At 43.6% G+C, this 22,996-nt stretch overlaps 1 protein-coding gene across 1 annotated transcript; it reads right to left on the bottom strand.

Annotated features, from left to right (window-relative positions):
• Nucleotides 1–7,412: 7,412 nt before the first annotated feature.
• LOC138638585 (uncharacterized) lies at nucleotides 7,413–12,979 on the bottom strand. Its single transcript, XM_069727986.1, has 2 exons — nucleotides 12,055–12,979; nucleotides 7,413–8,759 (listed from the first exon to the last, which is right to left on the bottom strand). The coding sequence occupies exons 1-2, from the start codon at nucleotides 12,683–12,685 to the stop codon at nucleotides 8,170–8,172; spliced, it is 1,221 nt and encodes a 406-aa protein (XP_069584087.1). The 5' UTR covers nucleotides 12,686–12,979; the 3' UTR covers nucleotides 7,413–8,169.
• Nucleotides 12,980–22,996: the final 10,017 nt, after the last annotated feature.

Below are 22,996 nucleotides of genomic sequence, written 5' to 3'. Positions count from 1 at the left end.
GTCTACAAAAGTATGTTTGGAACGCTTTGGCTGCTGTTTTTGCTGTCAGATCTTTTACGGGTACTACTACCAAGAAGCGTGAATAATGGTCCACGATGGTCAAGGCATAGACATAGCCGGACCGGCTTGGTGTCAACTTCACGTGGTCCATGGCTACAAGTTCAAGTGGTTGTTTGGTGATTATGGGCTGCAGTGGTGCTCTTTGGTTCTTTTGATCGTTTCTTCTGAGGTTGCACGGGCCACAATTTCTGCACCACTGTTCGATTGATTTTCTCATCCCGACCCAATAAAATCTTTCTCTTAGAAGTACTTCTAACTTTTTCCAACTGAAGTGACCAGCACCATTATGGTAAGCTTCGAGGACCATCTTCACATCTTGTTTAGGCACGATAATCTGCCAAACCAATTCATGTGTTTTCGGATTGGTGTACCTTCTACAGAGCTTCCCTTGATACAGGAATATTTTGCCTCTCTCTTTCCAGAGTTGATGCGTCTCTTCTGGGGCATCCTCATCGGGATATGCACTTTGCTCAGTTAACAGTTCCTTCACCAACTTCACAGCCGGATTGCTGTCTTGGGTGTCAGCCCATCTATGGTGTGCTAGCGGATTAAAATTCACCTCTTGTTGTTTCTGATAGGTACTTGACTGATGATGTTTTGCCTTGGGATGATGGAAGGCTGGTAGTTCAATTTCTTCAAGCTCCCCCGTTTCTTCTTCTACATCTCTCAAGTGTGGCATCCGGGATAGGGCATCGGCATTTCCATTCTTGCGACCTGCTCGATACTTGATCTTGAAGTTGTAATTAGATAACCGGGCTATCCATAGCTGTTCTAACGCACCTAATTTGGCTGTGTACAGGTGGGTCAACGGATTGTTGTCAGTATAGACAATAAATTCTGCAGTGGCCAGATAGTGTTTGAAACGTTCAGTCACAGCCCAAACTACTGCCAGTAGTTCCAATTTGAAGGAGCTATAATTTTCTGGATTTCTTTCAGTAGGCCGGAGCTTTCTACTTGCAAAGGCAATGACTTTCTCCCGACCTTCTTGCTTTTGTGACAGCACCGCTCCTAGTCCCACATTACTGGCATCGGTGTAGAGCATGAAAGGTTGATGGTAATCTGGGTATGCCAGAACCTCTTCACCGGTTAGTGCCTTCTTTAGTTGTTCAAAGGAGTCTTCCCTTTCGTCGTTCCACTGGAAAGGAGGGTTTCGGTTTGAAGGTTTCTTCGTCTGCCCTACCAAGGCGTCTTGCAAGGGTGCTGCCAACTTGGTAAATCCTTTTATAAATCTGCGATAGTAACCCACCAATCCCAGGAATTGCCTCACTTCTTTTGCGCTGGTATGTCTCGGCCAATCCCTTATGGCGGTTATTTTCTCGGGATCCGGTGCTACTCCCTCCGAACTCACGATGTGTCCCAGGTACTGTACCTTTGGCTTGAGAAGGTGACATTTGGATGGCTTGATTTTCATGCCATACCTGGATAAGGCTTCAAACACTTCTGCCAGGTCTTTTAAGTGTTGTTCGTAAGTCTTTGAGTAGACGATCACATCATCTAGGTACAGGAGGACGGTCTCGAAGTTCTTGTGTCCGAGGCAGCATTCCATCAGCCGCTGGAAGGTACCGGATGCATTGCAGAGTCCGAACGGCATGCGATTAAATTCACTTAGACCCATTGGTGTGGTGAATGCCGTCTTTTCCTTATCTCTCTCAGCCACAGGGACTTGCCAATACCCGCTTGTTAAGTCTAAGGTGGAAAAATAATTAGCAGATTTCAAAGCGGTCAAGGACTCTTCTATCCTAGGTAAGGGGTAGGCGTCTTTATGGGTGATGTTATTAATCTGCCGGTAGTCTACGCACATTCTCACGGTTCCGTCTTTTTTTTTGACAATCACTAGAGGGGCCGCCCAGGGGCTACAGCTGTCTCTTATTACCCCGGCCTGTTTCATCTCCCTCAGCATATCTTTTGCACACTGATAGTGAGCGGGTGGTATGGGTCTATATCTTTCTTTTATTGGGGGATGGTCACCGGTGGGAATTGTGTGTTCTACCCCTTCTATCCGTCCGAAGTCCAATGGGTGTTTACTGAAGACTTGTTCATATTCCGTCACTAGCCTATACACCCCTTGTTTTTGATGGGTAGGTGTTGAATTTATGCCCACGTGTAGCTGTTGGCACCAATCCTCCAATTCTCCGTCTGAGCCGTTGCCTTCCACCTGACAGGTTGGTTCTAAGGGCTCAATGGTTGTGATGGCATTGTTGTCAACAGTATATAGCTTTGCCACTGTAGCATACCTTGGCAAAGTGACCTCTTCCTCTCCACAGTTCAAAAGTCGTACCGGCACTCGTCCCCGGTGTACCTCGACTACCCCTCGTGCTGTGAGTATAGTGGGGCTGCTGTCGGTGTACACTGGTTCTATTAAGGCTTGATAATCTCGTCCCTTAGTACCAATGGCTGCTCTACACCATACCAGCATTTCTGTTTTTGGTGGGATTACAATAGATGTCGGATCACTTACCCTCACACTGCCGATTTCTCCACCTGCAACTTCTACCTGTTGCCTTAACATCAATACTTTTATTTCCCTTCGGAGAACTCTCTGCTGGCAGGATTGGGCATTTTCAGCAATTTGCTGTAAGACAGAAATAACTTCGGAAAAGCAGTTCTCTAACACATTCATTCCTATCAATACAGTTGGTTCACAGTTCCGCCGGTCAACATCAACAACAATTATACCCTGTTTCTTCAATTCTACTTTACCAATCTTTATAGTCATCTCCCTGAATCCTAGTTTCGGTACCAACTTACCATTACTGGCCCATATATCTAGTTCAACATCAGAGGGCCCTTTATCAATATCTGCATCAGCCCAGTACCTTTTATAAAGGATATACGGTATAGATGAAATCTGGGAACCTGTGTCCAGCAAAGTGTTGAGGGGAATTCCGTCCAGCACGATAGGGATAATGGGTCGTCCTCCGATGTACCTGTCGTGCCAGGGTGTTGGGCCTTGAAAGTTCATTCCTGCGAAGCGGCCCGCATTCCCAGGGGATTCCCATTTAAATCACAATCTCGTGCAAAGTGGCCTGGCTGCTGGCAACGGCGGCAAATGGGCTGTCCATCCGGTTGGTAGCGGTCGCGGGGTCGTCCTCTCCATGTCGGGTATCTCCGGGGTCTCATCCATGGAACATCCTCTCTACAGTTTGCCAACTCCATCTTGTGTCCTCTCATCTCCTGCATGGTTTTAGCCATTGAAGCAACAACATCAGTTAAAGAGTCAAGCTTTTGTTGAAGAGCCTCATTAGTACTGGGCCCCAGGGGCTTAGCAATGGCCCCGGACATAGCTGATGTCACTGGCACTCCCTGTTGTTGAGGTGCCTCTGCCATGGGTTGCGCAGGATCCTGATCCCGAGGTGCCTCTGCCAGCTGGAGACATATAGCGCTCTCCTTTAATTGGGCAAATGTCAATTCAGGGTTCTTAAAAACAAGCATGCTCACATGCCCCCGGTGAGAAGGGGTGTAGAGTCCCTCAATAAATTGATCTCTTAGCAGTTTATCCGCTCCGGTGTTAAAAATGGGTTCAGCCAGTGTAAGTGATTTAAGGGCTTCCTGCAGGTTTAAGGCAAAGTCTCTCACGCCCTCATTAGCTTTTTGTTTGCAATTAAAGAATCGTATTTTAGCTTTGCTGCTGGCCGTGGTTTCAAATGTAGCTTTTAATCCAGCAAATATGCGTTCAACAGTGCCTTTTAGATCAGCTGCCCATGCTGTGACTTCTCGCTTAGCATGGCCACTTAACTGCATCATCAGGAGACTAACACGCTGAACTTCACCCACAGGGAACATGTCAAAATGGGCCAGCATCTTTTCTCTGAAATTGTTAAGGGTATTAGGCTCACCTTCATACATTGGAAGCCACGGGCCACCCGGGGTATATGGCATCAGCACCGGCATGATGGGCGCCACTCCTTGCACCGCTGCGCTGCCGGACTCTCTATCGACACTCTGTCTTTCAGCTGCATTAGCGTCGCCGGGTGCTGCGGCGTCTCCGTGCTGTGACATACTGTGCCCCCTTAGTTAATCCGGACCCTTCCGGTCCTCCGCTTCCGTCGGGATAGTGTAGATTCGTTCCGCTGTGCAGCAGGATTGGTTTTCCCCTTGCTCTGACGTCAGAGCGCTCAGCTTAATGCCGACCACAATGACACTCCCCCTGCTGCTCCCGCCTGCCGCGCGCTCCGTAATGGCGGATTCTGAAGTTTTTCAGTCAGACTGGGGCTCAGGTAATGGCGTAGCCCAATTAACAGTCTCGTGCCTAATGGTTACGAGGTGATTACCTCAGGGGATGGCGGCCATCTTTACTCCATTATAACCAATGGGGAAAAGTCACTTTCAATAGTTTTCAATGGGGAATGGAATTTTCTTTAATAAAGTAAATTTTCAAGATTTTTCATCCAAGTTTTCACAGTTTTGGGCTCCAATCACGGCACACAATACCCGGTATACGGGCTGGCTCATCCTGTTCGTGACGCCAATTGTGACGCCCAGGAGACCGGGGTACCCAGCACCGGACCAATAGGGTGTGTCTCTTGAGGGGGATGTCACGGGTGGCTTGACTTGGTGCTGTGGCCTCAGGCAATGCACAGTGTAAGGGTATCGTGAGGGAACAGGCACTTACTTGATCAGCAGCAGGTTCTCCCAGCGGTGATGATCCTGATCCTGGATAGATGGCTATTGTCCAAATGAAAGACTGAGGCACTGAAACGTTTAACCAGTTTACTTCAACATAAAGGGATTTACAACCAGTCCTGTCACCGGAGTCTGTATGGGAACTGTGAGTTACTTTGACCCTGCCGGGGTCTTTGCCTCTTATTGTACGCAGTTTCTGTATGGCCCTGCTGCTGTATGTGAACTGGCTGCCGGCCCAATCTGTCCCCTCCGGGTCCTGGATCGACGGGCAACCTGAGTCCTTTTATCGGCTTACCCCCTCTGGGAGTACCACTGAACTCTGTATCTGTTGCTGCGTCCGACCCTAGTGAAGCTGATATCACCTCATGTTTTCCGGTTGCTGTATTATATATAATGAATACAGCCACAGATCCGGTATCCGTCTTTGCGCCTGTTCTGGGTAGTGGTTAATGCTACCCGGTTCTCACAACGTCCTTTTTCTCTGTCCCTCTTCTCCTCAGGCCGGTGATTTGGGCCTGGAAACCGTCATAGGGCTGTTAGAAATTCAGCTGTATGACCTCTCACTTTCAGCTCCTTAGCCCAACTGCCAGTTCTTCTCTCAGACCAGAATGGATCAAGGGGAGTCTCTGGAGCTCCCCCTTCTGACCGGAGGTGGTAGTGCAGTTTTGCTATCTTAGTACTTGTATTTAGTGTCAGTAACTATTTTTGTGGCAAATACCCCTAGGGGTGCCACAATATGACCTGAAAATTGACACCTCATCTGTTTTTCACTAGTACCGCTCACTTTTCCAGCTTCTTGTTAACCCTATCCCAGCTTTTTTTAGATGTGCTGCTGCGATCAATTCCTAAATGAGTACATTTCTTTGAATTAAATGGAAAAATAGCCAACTTGCACCATCTGATCTGTGTTCTATGTTTTACTGTGAATGAAATATGGCTGTGATTTCAAAATCATTGCATTCTTGTTTTTTTTTTTTTCTTCATTTTATACATTTTATAATTTGGGAATTGTGGTTTTATTGCATAACTCTTTGCTCTCTGGGTGGAATTTATCAAGGCTTTTGCACTTTTTTTTTGGAGTCAAAACGTTGCATGGTTTTTTGCACAAAACTTTGCTGCTTTTTGCAATTTTACATTACTGTTGACTCTTTGAAAATGTGGGAGGAAAAGTAGACATGGTTAGCTGTACAAAAATAGCCTAAGTCAGATTTATGAAGTGCATTTTCTTTTAAACGTCACAATTGTCCCTTCAGAGGGAGGGTGGCAAAAAAAGGAGATAAACATCTTTATTTAAAATCTCACAAAATATTTTTCGAGGCAGGTTTTCAAGGTATAGACAATGGATGTCCATTTGCCTCACAATGGCAACAAAATTGGGACATTGGCCTTGAACAGTCAGGGAAAATTTCTTTCTTTCCTCTTTTCCCCTTTCATTTAAATTAAGTTCTGGAGGCAGGTTCTCAGGGAGATCAGTGTCCGGCCCATAGATCTTAACAGATCATTTACAGAATAAAACAAATGTGGCTTACTCTGGAATAAGACATCGGCTTACAGATATCAAGGTCTCATTTTATTCAGCTTCCTATGACCTCCTACAGATGGCTTAGGAGGGTTCATCCTACTGACAGATTCCCTTTAAAATTGTTTTAGCAACTTTGGTTTTGAAGGTCTACAATGAGACCTGGCTATAACTCCAATAGGCACCTCTCAGGCACCCCATACACATTAAAAAAAAGTCAGCTCAACCAGATGATATTGGGGACCTCCCAAATCTCACCAAACAGAAAATGATGGTGGAGACAAGGATCCGGACATGAGAACTTTAGTGGACAAACCTTTTGTTTTCCTGGGAGATAATCCGAGTTCAAAGGACTCTGGCAGTGGCTCTCTCATAGAGAACACAGGAGCGCTCGCTGAACATTCCTGTGTATGGAGGAGTTGGGAGAGATAGCAGTTTGTCAAATGATCATTGATCCAACAGCTATTTAATATGTATGGACTTTGAGTCTGACTTGGAGCTCATAATTTACCTTACCATGTAATATTTATGTAAGCTATATAAGAAAGTCCTCAAATACTCACAGGTAGCAGCCACCAACATAATGACGTGCTACCATAACAAGTCGAAATTTCCCTTTTTGTAATTTTTTAAATGTTAAATATGATAATATTTTTTTTCCTAAAATACAAAGGAAATGTGCCATCTTTAACTTTAGGCCTTTTAGAGATCAATTCATCTTCAACTTGCCTAACTGTTCACAATAGCAGTCATTTTTAACAGGGGTGCGCAAACCTTTACATGGCACTGTGGTGTGTCAAGGCAATCTATGCTATTCACGTAGGATGGTGCTTATTTCCAGGGAATGTAAGTAGCATAAATCTTTATGGTGGGCTACACGGTTAGGGAAGCACACTCGCTGTTATGTTGGGGGCTGCTTCGCCTGTACAATTAGTATTAATCAATAGACAGGGATTCCGATGCAAAAGACAGATCCTCATTGGGACTCCTTTAAGGATGTGACACATTAGGAAATTGTTTAGTTCTCCTGCTTACTAGGAGATCTTAAGGACAAGGATTTTATGAGCAAAGTAAAACATCCCAGTACAATCTAACAGTGTACAGTATAATGGCTGTAATATTTTATTTCGCCTCTATTAATTGACCACTGTATGCAGCCATGGTAACACAAAACCCATTCTTAATTAAAATAAAGACACAAAACCTCAAGTTGGAAATCAATGGCCGTGGTGTTTATTTAGGTTGACATGAAATAAATTAATTGAATATTACCAATAAATATCTTAATAAATAAATACCAAGAATTTCATAAATTAATTAAATAACACCAATAAATAACTGAAACAATCCACCCAATAGTTGGGCGATTTTACCCTCAAATAAACAACCACGACAAGGAAAGGAACACAACAAAATAGGGAGGGCGGGCGGGATCTTCTCTCTTCATAAACGATATGAGGAAAACTGAGGTAAACCTGCCTATTTATAGACAAGATTTTTCCCGGTCTTTTACAGCTGACCAATGAGAAGGCATAAAAAGAGCACCAACAAAAAAACCAGAAATAACCAGCTCGTGTTACCACAGCTTTACTCATTACTCATTTAACCCTAAAAATTCATAACAGAAACCAACCAATATAACAGCAAAGTGATAATTAAACTAATAAATGGAAAATAAACTGTAGGGTCTGTGTTCCCATGAGACCTCCCCGCATACTTGGCTTCAGGGGAGGGCTTCCATGGTAACACAAAACCCATTCTTAATTAAAATAAAGACACAAAACCTCAAGTTGGAAATCAATGGCCGTGGTGTTTATTTAGGTTGACATGAAATAAATTAATTGAATATTACCAATAAATATCTTAATAAATAAATACCAAGAATTTCATAAATTAATTAAATAACACCAATAAATAACTGAAACAATCCACCCAATAGTTGGGCGATTTTACCCACACGCCATGACTCACAGAGGCATGGCCCCCCCAAAACACCAAAGCCATTGCTCAATCATGGATTGGAGATCCAAATTGAAGATGTCAAGACCGATATCAGATAAGTGTATTAAATCACTTCTATACAATCCAGGGGTAAACCCTTCCAAATCTATATGCCTAAAGGAAAAACCATGCAAGAGAGACATAAGGATAGACATCTTTCTGTTAACTCTTTTTCTGATCTTGTCAAAAAAGGATAAATTTGAATTCGCCCAGAGCAATCTAGGGATGATTTCGGAAAAAACAAAGCAAGAACTGGAAAATTTTAGTTTCAAACGGTACAGATCATTTCTCATAATGGATAATAAATCCGTTGTTTTGATTTTTCCTATATCATTCCCACTCAAATGAATAATAATTAGATCAGGTGGAGGTCGAGAAAAAGATAAACTCTCTAATTCAACAACTAGATCTCTCCATTGCATGCCTTTAATGCTGTGCCAAAATACTTGAACGAATGAAGAACAAAAAGAAAGATTCTCAGAATAAGAACACTGACTGGCTCTCTTCTGGGCCCAAAAAATAAAAGAATGCCCGATTATCCAAACAGTCTTAGGATCTGAAAGAAGGAATGGTAAAATTAAAAATCATACAAGTTAGGCCGTATGTATAACTTAAATCTGCGAGAATCCCATCTACCAATTCTTTTAATCTTGTCATCGCTCAAACCACATCTAGCAGCCTCCGTTGCGGCGCCAATTCTAAAAGAATGAGATGAGATCTTCAAATGCCCCTTATTCAGCTTCAGCAGGCATTTTTTGAGAATAGCGTTAAATTGGAAAATAGTAGCTGGTTCGCCATTGCTATGAAGGAAAAGCGGACCAGGAAAAGCAGGCCTCATAGAAAACCATACTCTCATATTGGCCACTGGACAAATAGAAGAGCCAGGGATAGAATTTAGAGAAATGCTAACTCCTTTACCAAGTTGATCTGTCTTAGACTTCCGTAAGAACAATATTAATGAAGAATCCTGAAATAAAACATCAGAAAACAAAAAACCTGATGGGGCAGTTTTTTTTTGGGAAACAATTTCACCCACTCTAAGAGCAGCAAAGAACGCTAAACAGAAGGCTGCCTTAAATAAAGCTGACTCGTAATGGTTTAAGCATATTAAATCTAACACCTGGCATAAATCCTTTAGTAAAGAAAAAGATATCGGACGCCTATTGTCATCTCTGAAAGTGCCTTTCTTTAAGCCTTTCAAAAATTGACGTAAAGGAAACAAGCTAGAGATGGGAGGTTTACCTGCTAATTTCAAGAAAAAGGATACCCCTGATATAGATTTTGATACAGCAGAAAAAGATTGACCTTTTTCAACCAAGTACTCTGCAAAGCGCAAAGCTGGTACCGTAGAAGAGTCTAAGCTTTCAAAACCATTACTGATGCAAAAATTCACCCACAAATTCCATGCGGCTGAATAATCAGCCCACGATTTATCGAACAAGGAGTTTTCGATGCATAAAGGAATCAACTTTGAATTAAATCCCAAATGTGCGAGGGGCAATGCGTCTGATCCTTGTCGGCGTCCGGAGCCAATAAACGGAATGTTGCCCACTGCCGATGACAAATGGAGGTAGCAATTAGAGCCTTATCGGAACACATAAGTTTTGCTTTAAGCCATATATTGAATTTTAGGCAATGTAAAACCACCTGACGAAGAATCTGGGCAGCGTATGGGTTCTTTGAAGAAAGAGTGTTTAGGCAAAAAACTAAGCCCTGGCTAGTAGATTGAATTAAAATCCTTCTGTCCTTCAGCAATTGACCCCAAAGGAAAATGGACAAAAAAATTGAAAAGAGCTCTAAAACAACTGCATTGCTTGTTATTTTTTGCGATACCCAAGTGTCCGGCCATGAATGCCTGAACCAATGGGAAGAGCAAAGAATGCCTAAACCAACCAAAGGATCCACTGAAAATAAAAGGGGAATTGAATCAGACAAAATAAAAGGGGCCTGAATACAAGAAATACCATTAAAATCCGTGAGAAATTGAAGCCAAACTTTTATATCCTCTTTAATGCTAGCTCCAATACGCACATGGGAACCAGGTGACTGAAGGCCTTTTGTGGCGTCATACAGACGCCTGGAAAAAACCCTTCCGATTGGAATGACCCTTAAGGCAAAATTGAGCAAACCAAGTAATGATTGAAGCTCTTTTAATGTAGCCTTTTCTTTTGATAGGACACCCAAAAGAGCACTCCTTAATTTATCAATTTTATCGCTGGGTAAACGAGTCTCCATTTTTGATGAATCTAAAGTTATACTTAAAAATTCTAATGTAGTCACTGGTTGCACAGTTTTATCCTCAGCAATGGGAACTCCGAATTCATTACATATCATAATAAACCTTTCAAGCAGGTTATAACAAATGTTAGAGTCAGGGGGACCTACGAAAAAAAAGTCATCCAAATAATGCAAAACCCCACCCTCAGAAAAATTAACCTGCAAAACCCATTGTAAAAATGAAGAAAATAATTCAAAATAAAAACAAGATAGGGAAAAACCCATAGGTAGACACTTATCGAAAAAAAAAAATCTCCATCAAAAACGAAACCTAAGGAATTAAAACCAGAAGGGTTTACTGGTAGGAGGCGAAAAGCAGACTGGATATCAGACTTGGCTAATAATGTGTTCCATCCAAACTTCCTCAGAAAATCCACTGCCGTATCAAAAGAAGTATACTGGACAGAGGATAAAGATTTATCAACCTCATCATTTAAAGAGAAACCATGAGGGAACGACAAGTGGTGTATAAGCCGGAAAGTACCCGGTTCTTTCTTAGGGACTATGCCTAAGGGAGAAATACGAAAATTAGCAAATGGAGGGTTGCAGAAAGGCCCTGCCACCCGACCCAAGCTAATCTCTTTTTTAATTTTTGACCTGGCAATTTCGGAAAAATCAGCTAAAGAATTAAGATTTTTAACCACCGTGCAACCTAAACCAGAAAAAGGGGGGACGAAAAAACCCGACGAAAAACCTTGAAATAAAAGGTCCCTACTCTCCAGTTCTGGGTAATTGTTTAACCATGGCAACATTCTTTGCAGATTCACCGGGGTCCGAGCTTTTAAGAAAATTTTCTTTATTAGGGGCAAAGTGTGGATTCATAGCCTGCCTTTTAAAGCATTTAAATAAGGGGTGAGAACCGCCACAAAGAGAACACTCATGCCGAAATCTGCAGTTCTGCTGCCACTTACATGACGATTCATTGTAAGCAAAGTAAAAACCTTTCCTTATTGTCTGAACAGGTTGCTGTTTTTGAAATGAATTTCTCTGTGGGAGCATCATGCTTAACCATAGACCCACATCCTTACTACCCCAAATAACGTTTGGGTGAACGGCTAGTTTCTGCCTAAACGCTTCATCGTAATTGATCCATGCGATCCCGCCAAAATTTCGATACGCTTCCAAGATGATATCCAGGTGTTGAAATAAACCACTACAGAGTTCGGGATACTTCTCACCAAGGACAGCAGAATAAATAGCAAAACCCTGTAACCAATTTTGAAAGGATCTCACAGGACCTCTAGCATCAGATTTGTCATCTTTTTTGTCAATTTTATTCTGCTGCTCTCTCTGAGAAGGTAATAATGAAAATAAATCAATGTAACTTTTTTTCCAAATGAGGTCCTTAATAGAAGCACTCAAATGGAAACCAAGGGGAGATAACTCACAAACCAGAGCCTCCTTCAAAAGAGACTGAGGCATACCAGGAGGTGTAGGGTTAACTTCATGCTGGTGCTGAACAGCCAAAGAGGAGTCAAGAGCTGCTGAATCTCTAATGGCTTCAGCCAGCATAGAACTGATAAGGGATTTCAGTTCAAAGTGGGACACAGACAGGGGTACAGAAAAGTTCTCACCCCTCCTTGATATATCGCGGTCCTGATCAGCTGGTCGACTCCCACTCAAGCCTGAAGAAGTGGGCAAGCGGAGCTGATTTGGAACATGCTGTGGCGATGTGACTTCGTCTTCTCCGTCAGGAACTGCTGCTCTCCAAGCTGAGGTGGGGGCTGGGTTCGCTGTGGGGTCAGGAAGCCAGCTGACAGAATTGCTGGCAGAAGGAGAAGCTGAGATGTCTGGAGCCCCTACAGCGCTTTTACGGCTGCAGCGGCTAGAGGCTACACTGACAGTCACAGATGTCGCAGCTGCTGAATGATGACGACCCCCAACATCCTGTGCAGGGCTACGAGATATACCTGAACGATGAACAGCTGGCTTCACTCGCACATCCTGAGTGCGACTTCTGGTGCTCGGAGATTGAACGGGTGGTGAGTACACAATTTTCTGTGCCCTCTTCCTCTTGGAGCCAACGTGACTCCCTGATGCCACTGCGGGTGAATCCTCTGACCGGCTGGGAGAGCATGGGGTAGGAACCGGAGTGGAGACTTGGCCAGCTGCCAGGGCAGGTTTTCTAGCTAAGCAGCTTTTAATCCACTCAAGTCCGTCTTCTTCACCGGCTCTGGCAACTAGCTGCTGTAATAAATCTTCCATGTTTATCTTCTCTCTTCATAAACGATATGAGGAAAACTGAGGTAAACCTGCCTATTTATAGACAAGATTTTTCCCGGTCTTTTACAGCTGACCAATGAGAAGGCATAAAAAGAGCACCAACAAAAAAACCAGAAATAACCAGCTCGTGTTACCACAGCTTTACTCATTACTCATTTAACCCTAAAAATTCATAACAGAAACCAACCAATATAACAGCAAAGTGATAATTAAACTAATAAATGGAAAATAAACTGTAGGGTCTGTGTTCCCATGAGACCTCCCCGCATACTTGGCTTCAGGGGAGGGCTTCCATTATGCTTGCCGTGTATGGCATTATTAACTATTTTGCAGTAATATGTGACCTGAAATTACAAGAAAATCTATCTTAACCCCTTCAAGACCCAGCCTATTTTGACCTTAAAGACCTTGCCGTTTTTTGCAATTCTGACCAGTGTCCCTTTATGAGGTAATAACTCAGGAACGCTTCAACGGATCCTAGCGGTTCTGAGATTGTTTTTTCGTGACATATTGGGCTTCATGTTAGTGGTAAATTTAGGTCAATAAATTCTGCATTTATTTGTGATAAACACGGAAATTTGGCGAAAATTTTGAAAATTTCGCAATTTTCACATTTTGAATTTTTATTCTGTTAAACCAGAGAGATATGTGACACAAAATAGTTAATAAATAACATTTCCCACATGTTTACTTTACATCAGCACAATTTTGGAAACAAAATTTTTTTTTGTTAGGAAGTTATAAGGTTTAAAATTCGACCAGCGATTTGTCATTTTTACAACGAAATTTACAAAACCATTTTTTTTAGGGACCACCTCACATTTGAAGTCAGTTTGAGGGGTCTATATGGCTGAAAATACCCAAAAGTGACACCATTCTAAAAACTGCACCCCTCAAGGTACTCAAAACCACATTCAAGAAGTTTATTAACCCTTCAGGTGCTTCACAGCAGCAGAAGCAACATGGAAGGAAAAAATGAACATTTAACTTTTTAGTCACAAAAATTATCTTTTAGCAACAATTTTTTTATTTTCCCAATGGTAAAAGGAGAAACTGAACCACGAAAGTTGTTGTCCAATTTGTCCTGAGTACGCTGATACCTCATATGTGGGGGTAAACCACTGTTTTGGCGCACGGCAGGGCTTGGAAGGGAAGGAGCGCCATTTGACTTTTTGAATCAAAAATTGGCTCCACTCTTTAGCGGACACCATGTCACGTTTGGAGAGCCCCCGTGTGCCTAAAAATTGGAGCTCCCCCACAAGTGACCCCATTTTGGAAACTAGACGCCCCAAGGAACTTATCTAGATGCATAGTGAGCACTTTGATCCCCCAGGTGCTTCACAAATTGATCCGTAAAAATGAAAAAGTACTTTTTTTTCACAAAAAAATTCTTTTAGCCTCAATTTTTTCATTTTCACATGGGCAACAGGATAAAATGGATCCTAAAATGTGTTGGGCAATTTCTCCTGAGTACACCAATACCTCACATGTGGAGGTAAACCACTGTTTGGGCACATGGTAAGGCTCGGAAGGGAAGGAGCGCCATTTGACTTTTTGAATGAAAAATTATTTCCATCGTTAGCGGACACCATGTCGCGTTTGGATAGCTCCTGTGTGCCTAAACATTGGCGCTCCCCCACAAGTGACCCCATTTTGGAAACTAGACCCCCCAAGGAACTAATTTAGATGCCTAGTGAGCACTTTAAACCCTCAGGTGCTTCACAAATTGATCTGTAAAAATGAAAAAGTAATTTTTTTTCACAAAAAAATTCTTTTCGCCTCAATTTTTTCATTTTCACATGGGCAGTAGGATAAAATGGATCATAAAATTTGTTGGGCAATTTCTCCCGAGTACGCCGATACCTCATATGTGGGGGTAAACCACTGTTTGGGCACTCGGCAGGGCTCGGAAGAGAAGGCGCGCCATTTGACTTTTTGAATGGAAAATTAGCTCCAATTGTTAGCGGACACCATGTCGCGTTTGGAGAGCCCCTGTGTGCCTAAACATTGGAGCTCCCGCACAAGTGACCCCATTTTGGAAACTAGACCCCCCAAGGAACTTATCTAGATGCATATTGAGCACTTTAAACCCCCAGGTGCTTCACAGAAGTTTATAACGCAAAGCCATGAAAATAAAAAATAATTTTTCTTTCCTCAAAAATGATTTTTTAGCCTGGAATTTCCTATTTTGCCAAGGATAATAGGAGAAATTGGACCCCAAATATTGTTGTCCAGTTTGTCCTGAGTACGCTGATACCCCATATGTGGGGGTAAACCACTGTTTGGGCGCACGGCAGGGCTCGGAAGGGATGGCACGCCATTTGGCTTTTTAAATGGAAAATTAGCTCCAATCATTAGCGGACACCATGTCACGTTTGGAGAGCCCCTGTGTGCCTAAACATTGGAGATCCCCCAGAAATGACACCATTTTAGAAACTAGACCCCCAAAGGAACTAATCTAGATGTGTGGTGAGGACTTTGAACCCCCAAGTGCTTCACAGAAGTTTATAACGCAGAGCCATGAAAATAAAAAAAAAAAATATTTTCTCAAAAATGATCTTTTAGCCTGCAATTTTTTATTTTCCCAAGGGTAACAGGAGAAATTTGACCCCAAAAGTTGTTGTCCAGTTTCTCCTGAGTACGCTGATACCCCATATGTGGGGGTAAATCACTGTTTGGGCACATGCCGGGGCTCGGAAGTGAAGTAGTGACGTTTTGAAATGCAGACTTTGATGGAATGCTCTGTGGGCGTCACGTTGCGTTTGCAGAGCCCCTGATGTGGCTTAACAGTAGAAACCCCCCACAAGTGACCCCATTTTGGAAACTAGACCCCCAAAGGAACTTATCTAGATGTGTGGTGAGCACTTTGAACCCCCAAGTGCTTCATAGAAGTTTATAATGCAGAGCCGTGAAAATAATAAATACGTTTTCTTTCCTCAAAAATAATTATTTAGCCCAGAATTTTTTAATTTTCCCAAGGGTAACAGGAGAAATTTGACCCCAATATTTGTTGTCCAGTTTCTCCTGAGTACGGTGATACGCCATATGTGGGGGTAAACTACTGTTTGGGCACATGCCGGGGCTTGGAATTGAAGTAGTGACATTTTGAAATGCAGACTTTGATGGAATGCTCTGCGGGCGTCACGTTGCGTTTGCAGAGCCCCTGATGTGCCTAAACAGTAGAAACCCCCCACAAGTGACCCCATTTTGGAAACTAAACCCTGAAAGGAACTTATCTAGATGTGTGGTGAGCACTTTGAACCCCCAAGTGCTTCATAGAAGTTTATAATGCAGAGCCGTGAAAATAATAAATACGTTTTCTTTCCTCAAAAATAATTATTTAGCCCAGAATTTTTTATTTTCCCAAGGGTTACAGGAGAAATTGGACCCCAAAAGTTGTTGTCCAGTTTCTCCTGAGTACGCTGATACCCCATATGTGGGGGTAAACCACTGTTTGGGCACACGTCGGGGCTCAGAAGGGAAGTAGTGACTTTTGAAATGCAGACTTTGATGGAATGGTCTGCGGGTGTCACGTTGCGTTTGCAGAGCCCCTGGTGTGCCTAAACAGTAGAAACCCCCCACAAGTGACCCCATTTTAGAAACTAGACCCCCCAAGGAACTTATCTAGATATGTGGTGAGCACTTTGAACCCCCAAGTGCTTCACAGACGTTTACAACGCAGAGCCGTGAAAATAAAAAATCATTTTTCTTTCCTCAAAAATTATGTTTTAGCAAGCATTTTTTTAGATTCACAAGGGTAACAGGAGAAATTGGACCCCAGTAATTGTTGCGCAGTTTGTCCTGAGTATGCTGGTACCCCATATGTGGGGGTAAACCACTGTTTGGGCACACGTCAGGGCTCGGAAGTGAGGGAGCACCATTTGACTTTTTGAATACGAGATTGGCTGGAATCAATGGTGGCGCCATGTTGCGTTTGGAGACCCCTGATGTGCCTAAACAGTGGTAACCCCTCAATTCTAACTCCAACACTAACCCCAACACACCCCTAACCCTAATCCCAACTGTAGCCATAATCCTAATCACAACCCTAACCCCAACACACCCCTAACCCTAACCACAACCCTAATTCCAACCCTAACCCTAAGGCTATGTGCCCACGTTGCGGATTCGTGTGAGATATTTCCGCACCATTTTTGAAAAATCTGCGGGTAAAAGGCACTGTGTTTTACCTGCGGATTTTCCGCGGATTTCCAGTGTTTTTTGTGCGGATTTCACCTGCGGATTCCTATTGAGGAACAGGTGTAAAACGCTGCGGAATCCGCACAAAGAATTGACATGCTGCGGAAAATACAACGCAGCGTTCCCGCGCGGTATTTTCCGCACCATGGGCACAGCGGATTTGGTTTTTCATATGTTTACATGGTACTGTAAACCTGATGGAACACTGCTGCGAATCCGCAGCCAAATCCGCACCGTGTGCACATAGCCTAATTCTAAAGGTATGTGCACACGCTGCGGAAAACGCTGCGGATCCGCAGCAGTTTCCCATGAGTGTACAGTTCAATGTAAACCTATGGGAAACAAAAATCGCTGTACACATGCTGCGGAAAAACTGCACGGAAACGCAGCGGTTTACATTCCGCAGCATGTCACTTCTTTGTGCGGATTCCGCAGCGGTTTTACAACTGCTCCAATAGAAAATCGCAATTGTAAAACCGCAGTGAAATGCGCAGAAAAAAACGCGGTAAATCCGCCATAAATCCGCAGCGGTTTAGCACTGCGGTTTTATCAAATCCGCAGCGGAAAAATCCGCAGAGGACCAGAATACGTGTGCACATTCCTAACCCTAACCCTAGCCCTAACCCTAGCCCTAACCCTAGCCCTAACCCTACCCCTAACCCTACCCCTAGCCCTACCCCAAACCCTACCCCTAACCCTACCCCTAACCCTACCCCTAACCCTAACCCTACCCCTAACCCTACCCCTAACCCTACCCCTAACCCTAACCCTATTCTAACATTAGTGGAAAAAAAAAAATTCTTTATTTTTTTATTGTCCCTACCTATGGGGGTGACAAAGGGGGGGGGGGGGGTCATTTATTATTTTTTTTAGTTTGATCACTGAGATAGATTATATCTCAGTGATCAAAATGCACTTTGGAACGAATCTGCCGGCCATCAGATTCGGCGGGCGCACTGCGCATGCGCCCGCCATTTTGGAAGATGGCGGCGCCCGGGAGAAGACGGACGGGACCACGGCTGGATCGGTAAGTATGATAGGGTGGGGGGGACCACGGGGGGGGGGGATCGGAGCACGGGGGGGGGGAATCGGAGCGCGGGAGGGGTGGAACGGAGCGCGGGGGGCGTGGAACGGAGCACGGGGGGGCTGGAATGGAGCACGGGGGGGTGGAACGGAGCACGGGGGGTGGATCGGAGTGCGGGGGGGTGATTGGAGCACGGGGGGGTGATTGGAGCACGGGGGGAGCGGACACGAGCACGGGGGGGAGCGGAGCACAGGGCGGAGGGGAGCCGGAGCAGTGTACCGGCCAGATCGGGGGGGTGGGGGGGGCGATCGGAGGGGTGGGGTGGGGGCACACTAGTATTTCCAGCCATGGCCGATGATATTTCAGCATCGGCCATGGCTGGATTGTAATATTTCACCCGTTATAATGGGTGAAATATTACAAATCGCTCTGATTGGCAGTTTCACTTTCAACAGCCAATCAGAGCGATCGTAGCCACGAGGGGGTGAAGCCACCCCCCCTGGGCTAAACTACCACTCCCCCTGTCCCTGCAGATCGGGTGAAATGGGAGTTAACCCTTTCACCCGATCTGCAGGGACGCGATCTTTCCATGACGCCGCATAGGCGTCATGGGTCGGAATGGCACCGATTTTCATGACGCCTACGTGGCGTCAAAGGTCGGGAAGGGGTTAAAATAGCAAGTGTGTCAAATTTGGCACATTTTACCAGTGGCATGCGCCTCCTTGAGCCTCGCCAGAAATGCTACTCCAATGAAGGACTGGAGTAATATTTCAAATGTAAAAAAAATACTACCGATATTGATGGATTTGAACAGCGGTTACCATGTTCCATCCTGCTGCCTGCCCGGCTCTGCCCATTTTGGCAGAGCTGCCAAAAACGTACGTGAAAAAGCCAAAAATCACTACATTTTTTGCACAATTCTACGTTCCACAAAAAATTTCAACTTTTGAGAGTGTTTTATGCCAGAAAAGTGTCATAAACTCCTTGATGAATTGGGGTCACTGTGTTTGCACATTAATAGAAGTTACGGATCCATCGTCCGCTGAGTGCCCCGGCTCATTGCTGCAGAACAGAATGACCTGGAGAATAATGATGGCTGTTCTGTAGTACGAGCATCACACTTACAGTTATATGCACTTGGGTTGTTCTTTGAAAGAGATCACAAAGTGGAAAGATGAAAGGGCACCGGTTCCTTCAGGCAGGATTTCTTCCTTTCCCACGACCACCATTTGCACAGTACCAAAGAACCAGAAGGTGCGAGCGGGGAACTCACGTGGCCTGATAACATCCACACATCATACATGTTTCCGCACGTTAGAAGAGTCTGCAGCCTCCGGGGAACTTATGTTCATATTGGGAAAACACATTTTTGTTATAATCCAGGTAAAGCCTATGTACAGATCAAAGGCTGTAAAAGTGAAAAATAGCATTCACATAAATGTAAGAAATATTTGTTTGTTTTCTCTTGCTAACCCTTTCTGTGATTCTGTACTACCTAGGAATAGTCTATACCTATGTGTGCCATTGCATAGTAACACTGGTTATGAACAGATGTTGGGTGACTTTTGTCCTACCCCTATTGTGTATTTTAGTTTATCCTCAGGCTAGGGTCACACCACTGTTTCTTGCTCACCCGAGACATTTGATCCGATTACGCTAATCAATGATGTGTAGAAGAAAAAAATTGGTTTGTGTCACCATTTTTCAAGTCCCATAACATTTTTAGTTTTCTGTGGATGGAGTCATAAGAGGGCTTGTTCTAAAGGGAACCTGACATTTGATACAGGCTGCCCGATCCACAGGAAGCATGTATAAAATATTAGCTGCGTGAACTCAGCCAGGTATCTTTGACTCTAGATTGCTGCAGCGTTTTGGAGAAGAACATAGTTTAAAAGTCTATGAGGACCAAGCTAAATGAGAGATTAGTCAGACAGAGGGGTTCCTGGAAGCTTCTCCATGCAATTAACTCACAGGTCTCTGCCTATAGACTGGAGCGAATGGTGATAAGCCTCCGAGGAACCACCTGTCCGACTAGTCTTCTGTGCAGCTCGGTCCCTGGCCAACTTTTAAACAATGTTTTTCTCTGAAATTCTGCTACGTTTTAGAGTCAAACATGCACAACTGAAGTCATGCATCCCGTGTATGATACATGCTGTCTAAGTTTTGTCTAAACTGCTGTCACTATTCCACCCCTCAGTGTGTCTGGGATGCAGTTACTGACAGCTCAGGTGTCCAATCTGGTATAGGGGTGTGCTGAGCTGTCAGTGTGTTGATTGACAGCTCAACTATCCAATCTGAGACTGTCTCCAAGTGTTCATTATTCCAGGAAATTGCCATGCTACTTAACTGAGCTGCTTCTTCCCAAACTCTGCCAGACGTACATTCACCTTGTGAGGTTTGTTCTCCTGTGCCTTGAGTTCTGCATGCTTGATCTGTTGTCTGACCTTGGACATCGTTCTGACCATCCGCCTGTTTAACCCCTTCAGCTCTGATCTGTTGTCCTCCCGGTACGCTGACCTCAGAATGTTACCTGACTACGCATTTGTCTCTTCCTTCTGTTTATGACGTACCCTCCTGGCTTCTAACTTTGGACTCCTTGACCATTTTGACTCACGGCTTGGTCGTGAGAAGTGACTAGCGTCACAACTGCATTGACACATTGTGGCCGCGGCGTATTTTTTGCTGCATCGATTTTGCGCCGATTTGCTACGATTTTTCAAACCAGTGGCAAAACAGTTTGGCAATGCTGAAAATACTGGGTAAAAAACGCACCACGGTTGCAATGTGCCGACACAGCCTAAACAGATTGCCAATTGGTTAATAAGCAAAATACTCATTCATCAGATACAATGATTTTTTAGTTTAAAAATCATCATTCTCGGCAGCACGTTGTCCTGCGTAAACAAGAGAATTGCTGGCGATACCATGATGTTCTATGAGCGCAGAATGATCATATTAATAATTGTTCTGTATACATGGAGGTGTGATCAGCCTGTCCTAACAAGCTACTAAATGACCTACAATTGACATGCATGTAATCAGTGTAAATGACGTGTACATGAAGAGTCAGATGACCATGTAACTTGAACAAGGATCGCAGTGCAATGCTTGGACTGGCCGTCGGCTATCCTAACTCAAGCATGACAGTTGCATAGAAATACAAGCTGCGATGCTGGGGTCCGGAGATCCGACAGCCAGTCCGAGCATTGTACTGCGATCCTTGTCCAAGTTATATGGCAGTGTGACTGCTCCCTAAATGTAACTCTCAAATGTAATTTAAACAGGGCCGTAGAGGAAGCCAATATCAGGTGTCACCTCCGCCATCTGTGCAGTGACCTTCTTCCCGAGTATGGTAATCACAAATTAACTTCATCATGTGCATGGCTGAGGTACATATTCATTCAGCAAAGAAAATCATTCCACCAGCATGTCCTACTGCGGAAGAAAGGATGGTGACAGGTAAGTGACGTGGCCACCATGTAGGAAATAGCCTGCAGTGAGAACCTTTCATTAGGTAATTATGTACAAGCCCCCATAAAGAAATCCATGAGGAGAACAACCTTGGAGTGCTGGGGCTGTAGACATCGTCCCTTCTAGGTCCTTGTTTAATAGACATATCAGGAATGTCAAGACGTGAAAAGATGAAATCTAGGGTGGCGACGGAAATAACACTGCATTAATGGCCAAGAAGTATCTTACTACTTACCAATAAAAAATGTCGTTATATTTCAAGAGTAACGTTACATCGTTTTAATGGTTATTTTATAAATCCATAGTACACATTAAATAAGGCAACTTTGTAATATGTCTCATCAGAGAAATCCTCTTCTTTCTCCTCCTGGATTGATCTTTTACACTCAATTTACGGGTAAAAAAATCTGAATACAGTGAAGATACATTTTAAAATGACTGAGATTGGAGATGACAGTTAGTGTTAATAACATTCTATGGAGAGGACGAGGAGGAGCACGAGGCCAACACAGACATTCTGCTGCAGGCAAAGGCTATGTTCACATGTTATGCAGCATTATGTCAAATATGACAATGAAAACTACAGCTGGGTATGCAAAAAAGCAAGCCCTCAATGGAAAAAAAAAATAAAAAAAGATTTGGATATTGCGAGACCAACCAAGTTTTTTTTTTGTTTTTTTTTAACGAAGTTGAGAATTTTTCGAACACACTAAAATAAATCATAAAAGGTTGGTATTGCAGTAATCGTACTGACCTGAATAATAATAATTATATTTATACAGTGGCGACACATTCCGTAGCACTTTAGAATTAATCAAATTGCCAAGTCATTTTTACAGCACAATGAACACCCTAAAAACCTAAAACAAACCCTCAGAAATGCATTTTTCACCATACGCTGACTTTTTCCCCACCTATTTTTCAGTAACATAGTAACATAGTAACATAGTTAGTAAGGCCGAAAAAAGACATTTGTCCATCCAGTTCAGCCTATATTCCATCATAATAAATCCCCAGATCTACGTCCTTCTACAGAACCTAATAATTGTATGATACAATATTGTTCTGCTCCAGGAAGACATCCAGGCCTCTCTTGAACCCCTCGACTGAGTTCGCCATCACCACCTCCTCAGGCAAGCAATTCCAGATTCTCACTGCCCTAACAGTAAAGAATCCTCTTCTATGTTGGTGGAAAAACCTTCTCTCCTCCAGACGCAAAGAATGCCCCCTTGTGCCCGTCACCTTCCTTGGTATAAACAGATCCTCAGCGAGATATTTGTATTGTCCCCTTATATACTTATACATGGTTATTAGATTGCCCCTCAGTCGTCTTTTTTCTAGACTAAATAATCCTAATTTCGCTAATCTATCCGGGTATTGTAGTTCTCCCATCCCCTTTATTAATTTTGTTGCCCTCCTTTGTAGTCGCTCTAGTTCCATTATATCCTTCCTGAGCACCGGTGCCCAAAACTGGACACAGTACTCCATGTGCGGTCTAACTAGGGATTTGTACAGAGGCAGTATAATGCTCTCATCATGTGTATCCAGACCTCTTTTAATGCACCCCATGATCCTGTTTGCCTTGGCAGCTGCTGCCT

This window comes from Ranitomeya imitator, chromosome 5 (assembly GCF_032444005.1).
Source record: "Ranitomeya imitator isolate aRanImi1 chromosome 5, aRanImi1.pri, whole genome shotgun sequence".
Taxonomy (NCBI): Eukaryota; Metazoa; Chordata; class Amphibia; order Anura; family Dendrobatidae; genus Ranitomeya; species Ranitomeya imitator.
The sequence above is the reverse complement of the archived record's forward strand: the minus strand, read 5'-3'. Positions and strand labels throughout refer to the sequence as shown.